Genomic DNA, 4,907 nt, shown 5'->3' with positions numbered 1-4,907 from the left:
TTACTGAGCAGCACGCAGCCCCAGAGCCCACACACTAACCATACTGCACCGCTGCACACACGCGCGCCTCTGCACGCACACACATGCTCGCCTCCCAGGGGTCCCCCGACCTCCTTATCTCCCCCACCCCCGCAGACTGGCCACAGCTGCGCCTCTACTCACAGCAGGCCTTGGGTTGCAGAAGGTGGCTCACGTGTGGACGGGGCCCCTTTTAAAGCCCCACCGCCCCAGTGGCTGTGTGTTCTGCCACCTGACCCGCCAGCTGCCACCCACACCAGCTGTACCTCTCGCCATGGAGAAGGTCCTTGTCCTTGTGCTCGTCACCCTTGCTGTGGCCTACGCTGCTCCTGACCCCCGAGGAATCATTATCAATCTGGTAAGGGGTCTCCCGGGGAAGAGCTGTTCCGGTCCCCAGCTTGGGTCTTGACCTCTGATGTCCCCAGCGGGGCTGCCCAGGACATCTCTCCCCTTCCTGCCTGGCCCCACCCAGCACTTCTTCTCAGGCCACCCCAAGAGAGGCTGATGGTCACCTCCTGACCTCCAGCTTGGGTGCATTCAAAGCAGTGTGTTGACACAGATGCAGCCCTGGACTGGCGTCCTGACCCCCGGGGTTCTCCTACGGGCTGTCCTAGCACCTGCAGGGTGAACCCGGCCAGGCCTCAGTATTCCCATCTGGAATATCAATCGGTGGCCCCAAATGGGGTCACCAGACTGCTCGGCTCCCACAGCCCTCTGAGGAGCCTCTGGACGTTGAAGACCATTGCCTCCCACTCCCCCTTCCCCGCAGCTTTTCTCGTAGAATCCCAGGGGCATCCTGGGCCCTCCCTGCCCGTCCTCAGTCAGAATCCAAGAGCCCACACTGCCTCTGCCTGCAGTGAGACACCTCCCCACCCAACCAGCTCAAAACAAACCAAGCCCTGCACACAGGCCACCAGGGCGGAGACCTTGCTCCCAGATGGGAATGGACGGGAAGGGTCCTGCTGCCCCTGCGGTTCTCTGGGAAAGGATGTGGGGTGGTGAGGGGCTTACAGGGAGAGGGTCCTCAACTTCCACAAAGGACTCCTCAAAGAACTGTCGGAGGTGAGCGTGGAGGCATGCGCCTGTCATCTCAGCACTCTGGGAGGCTGAGGCAGGAGGATCACAAGTTCAAGCCCAGACTGGGCAACTTAATGACTTAGTGAGACCATTTAAAAAAAAAAAAAAAATTAAAAGGCCTGGGGATGTGGCTCAGTTTGGAGAACTTATTTTGGGGGTCATCTATGCATATTCTAAGTGGGAACACCAAGGCCTGCCCAGGTCACCCCAGGAGTCGGTAGGACACCCGCACTAGATCAAGGGTTGGGATCGAGCCCAGGACTGCGCGTCTCCCACCCACTGCTCGGTCATGTGTGGGGGTGCAGAGGGCCCCCAGAAGCAGGGTGGAATCCCCCGCCCACGCCCCCACCAAGGAGGTTCTGGGAGGGGAGTGGGGCGGGGTTGAGAAGGGGCCCAGAGACGGCCTGGGCTCAGCGCTCTCCCTGCAGGAGGACGGCGAGCTCTGCGTGAACAGCGGTCAGTGCAAGAGCAAGTGCTGCCAGCACGACAGCCCCCTGAGCCTGGCCCGCTGCGTCCAGAAGGCCAGAGAGAACAGCGGGTGCTCCCCCCAGGTGGGTGCCGGCAGCGGGCACAGGGGCGGCACTCAGGCCAGGATGGGAGCTGGGCGCTCCCCCTGCACCCCGAATGTCGGGGGGAGACCAAGAGGGGGAGGTCACCGGGCACCAAAGCACTGTCCCGCCCCTCACCGCTGGGCTGGGAGGGCAGAGATCTGTTATCCTCCCCCCAGGGATGGGGGGGCAGAGGCCCCGGAGAGATGGAGGTCGTAAGTCAGCGAGTCAGAGTGGAGATCAGAACCCAGGTCTCCCAGGCCTGCAGCGCCCTCTAAAAGCCATCTGTCTGCTGTTCCTGAGCCTGGCAGGGGACAAACAACGCCCAAAGCAGCCGCACACAGGCTGTGACGGCGCCGGCCCTGTCTCTGCAGACCATCTATGGGATTTACTACTTGTGTCCCTGTGAGCGGGGCCTGACCTGTGAGGCCGACAAGACCATCATTGGCGCCATCACCAACACCAACTACGGCATCTGCCAGGACCCGAGCTCCAAGAAGTGAGGCCGCCACCCGCCGGCCCCGCCCCCCCCTCCTCCCCAGCCCTGGCTGGCTGGCCACCGCCTCGCCAGCACCTCTGTCATCCAGCTGGGTTCTGGGCCATTAAAATTTCCTGCAACCTCCACCTCCTGCGTGCTCTCGCTGGGCAGCCCCACTTGAGGTTCACCACGCCATGCCCACCAGGGCGGGCATCCGCCAGGCCAGGAGAGCGAGGGACGGGCTGGGCCAAAGACTGGAGACTGGAGACAGGTGGTGGAGCAGGCCCTTGGCCATTTCTAGGAGCCATCGTCCCTCCTAGGGGAACCCTCCTTGTCCCTGAGTTCTCAGAGCGGCAGACAGGCACACACAGCCCTCTGCTGGGGCGCTAGAGTGAGCTGCAGTCACTCACCCATTGCTCTGCATCAGAATTCACTGGTCCCCGAGCTGGTCTCTCTTCTGGGCCTGGTTGCCAGGGTGACAGCTCCCTGACACCAGCCATGTGGTAAGGGGTCAGAGGACTAGCGAATTCCTCCACCCCAGCAGATCTCCACTGCGGTCCAGGGAGCATTTATCATCGTCGCTTCGTGGACAAAAAGACTGAGTTTCAGAGAGGTTAAGGAACTTGCTCAGTGTCTCATAATTAGAAAAAGGTAAGCTGCTTGGAATGACGCACATCTGTAATCTAGCTATCTGAGAGGCTGAAGCAGGAGGATGACAAGTTTGAGCCCAGCATGGGCAACTTAGCAAAACCCTGTCTCAAAATTAAAAAAAAAAAAAAAGAAGGGCTGGGGATATAGCTCAGTGCAAAAACACTGAGTTCAGTCCCCAGTACTGCCAAAACAGAGAGAGTGAGAGAGACAGAGAGAGAGAGAGAGAGAGAGAGAGGCACTGTACCAAACCAATACCACCTCCTACTCTTCCCAGGCTTTGCCGTTCTTTCTCAATATTCATGCCAAGAAAGTGAGTGGAAATTGTACAGAACCTAATTTTTGCTCATATAAAAATTATCCACCCTTGCATCCCTCACACACAAGTTACCACGGGCAGTAGTGAGGTCCCCACCCTCACGGTGTGCAAGTGGAAGCTCATGACCCCCTGTGAGGATGCTGGAGAGGAAATTCTTACAGACCAGGGCGGTGGTTGTCTTCATCCCTTTCTCGTTGCTGGGACAACATACCCAACACCCGAAACTTAAAGGGGGAAGGTTTACATTGGCTCCCATTCCAGAAGTTTCAGTGCAGCGAGGTGCACAGCAGGCCAGCCCTGGGTAGAAGCAGCATGGTGGAAGGGCTGGTGGAAGACAGCTGTTCGTGTCATGGCTGCCAGGAAGGACAGAGAAGCTGGGAAGAGAGACAGACCCTTCCCGGTCATGGCCCCAGTGCCCTGCCTCTTCCGACCAGGCCCCATTTCCGAGGACAAACCAGCTATGAGCCTCTATAATAGAATCACCTTGCAAACGCACAGGCTTTGGGGGTTGTGTTAGGTCTAAACTATAACAAGGGTGAACTATATGAAAAATAGGTGCAGCAGCCCCCAACTTCAGACTCTTACGCCATGTGCTAAGGGAGGAAGCACAGCAAAGGGAGGGTGGAGTGCAGGTGGGGAGCAGAGCAGTTCTCCTTGCTTCCTTCTTATCTTTCCCAGAAGCCTCCAGACAGACTTCTTTTCATATCACAATGGTCCGAGCCTGATCACCTGACCACTTCTAGCTGCAAGGGAGGCGGGAACAGCAAAGGGGAGGGATTTCTGTAACTGACTAATCATTTTCTCTCTGCTGGGCATGATGCTGCCCAAGCAATACTGGAGTTCCATCAGCAAAGAAGGGGGCAGTGCTGTCAGGAAACCAGGTGACAGTGCCTGCCACACAAGAGAGGCTTTCACTAGCTTATTGCAGGAGTGTCAGCCCGGAGGCAGGGATGGGTCATACTCCTTGGTGCCAGACTCAGTACTGAGATAGATCTTCAGTCATGTCTCCTTTATGCATCTACAGAGTGCCCACGGGGCCTAGCACAGCATTTTAGACCATGCAAACACGATGAAAATGTTCCTGGTTTCCAGGGGTGAATAGGAAATTGGGGTCTGCAGGAGCAAGTGGCCGAGACCCCAAGTCTCTGTTACCCTTGGTTAAATCCTTCATGCCTAAAATAGCCGGAGTGGTCCGTGTTTACCTGCACAGACCTTCTGCCTGGACACCAGGGAGCACTTTGTCACTGTCGCGGTTTGAAACCACCTTCCTCTCATATGCCTGGAGCAGAGGAGTCACCCTCTTCTAACTCCCCAAAGATGTCCTGTAAGTTTAGCTTTGCTACTGACGCCGTCTCCTGAATGTCCTAGTCCCAGAAGCTTTGCAGCGTGTGGTACACTCCTTCTAGACCTGCGGGGCAGTCGCTGTAGCAGCAAGATGTTTGCAGCCTTGACTTGCAAAACCCCCTTAATGCCGGGCCCCAGGGACCCACACTGTTTGAGATGGTGGCTGTCACCCAGCCCCAGGTGGCTGCTGAGCACTTCAGCTGTGGCTTGTCTGAGTGGAGATAGTCAGATAGGTTTAAAATACACAATGGGGCCGGGGATATAGCTCGGTGGCACAAGTACCTACCTGGCAAGCGCAAGGTCCTGAGTTCAAGTCCCAGTACCAAAAAAATAAATAAATGCAATAAAATAAAATACAAACTGGGTGTTGAAGAATTATTATCCCAAAAAGAGTGTAAAATAGCCCATATAGTGTTGGAATAATGACATCTTTCAAGCTAAAAATGTTCCTTAAAGGACATCAAAGACAAATCTT

General features: G+C 56.5%; 1 protein-coding gene across 1 annotated transcript; it reads left to right on the top strand.

The window, feature by feature from the left end:
- The first annotated feature begins 292 nt into the window (after positions 1-292).
- Positions 293-2,146, top strand: Clps (colipase, pancreatic). The gene is made up of 3 exons (XM_005389567.1): positions 293-376; positions 1,524-1,646; positions 2,018-2,146. The coding sequence occupies exons 1-3, from the start codon at positions 293-295 to the stop codon at positions 2,144-2,146; spliced, it is 336 nt and encodes a 111-aa protein (XP_005389624.1).
- Positions 2,147-4,907: the final 2,761 nt, after the last annotated feature.

This window comes from Chinchilla lanigera, unplaced genomic scaffold (genome assembly GCF_000276665.1).
Source record: "Chinchilla lanigera isolate Chin_1 unplaced genomic scaffold, ChiLan1.0 scaffold00036, whole genome shotgun sequence".
Taxonomy (NCBI): domain Eukaryota; kingdom Metazoa; phylum Chordata; class Mammalia; order Rodentia; family Chinchillidae; genus Chinchilla; species Chinchilla lanigera.
Note: the sequence above shows the minus strand (reverse complement) of the source record. Positions and strands in the feature narration are given on the sequence as shown.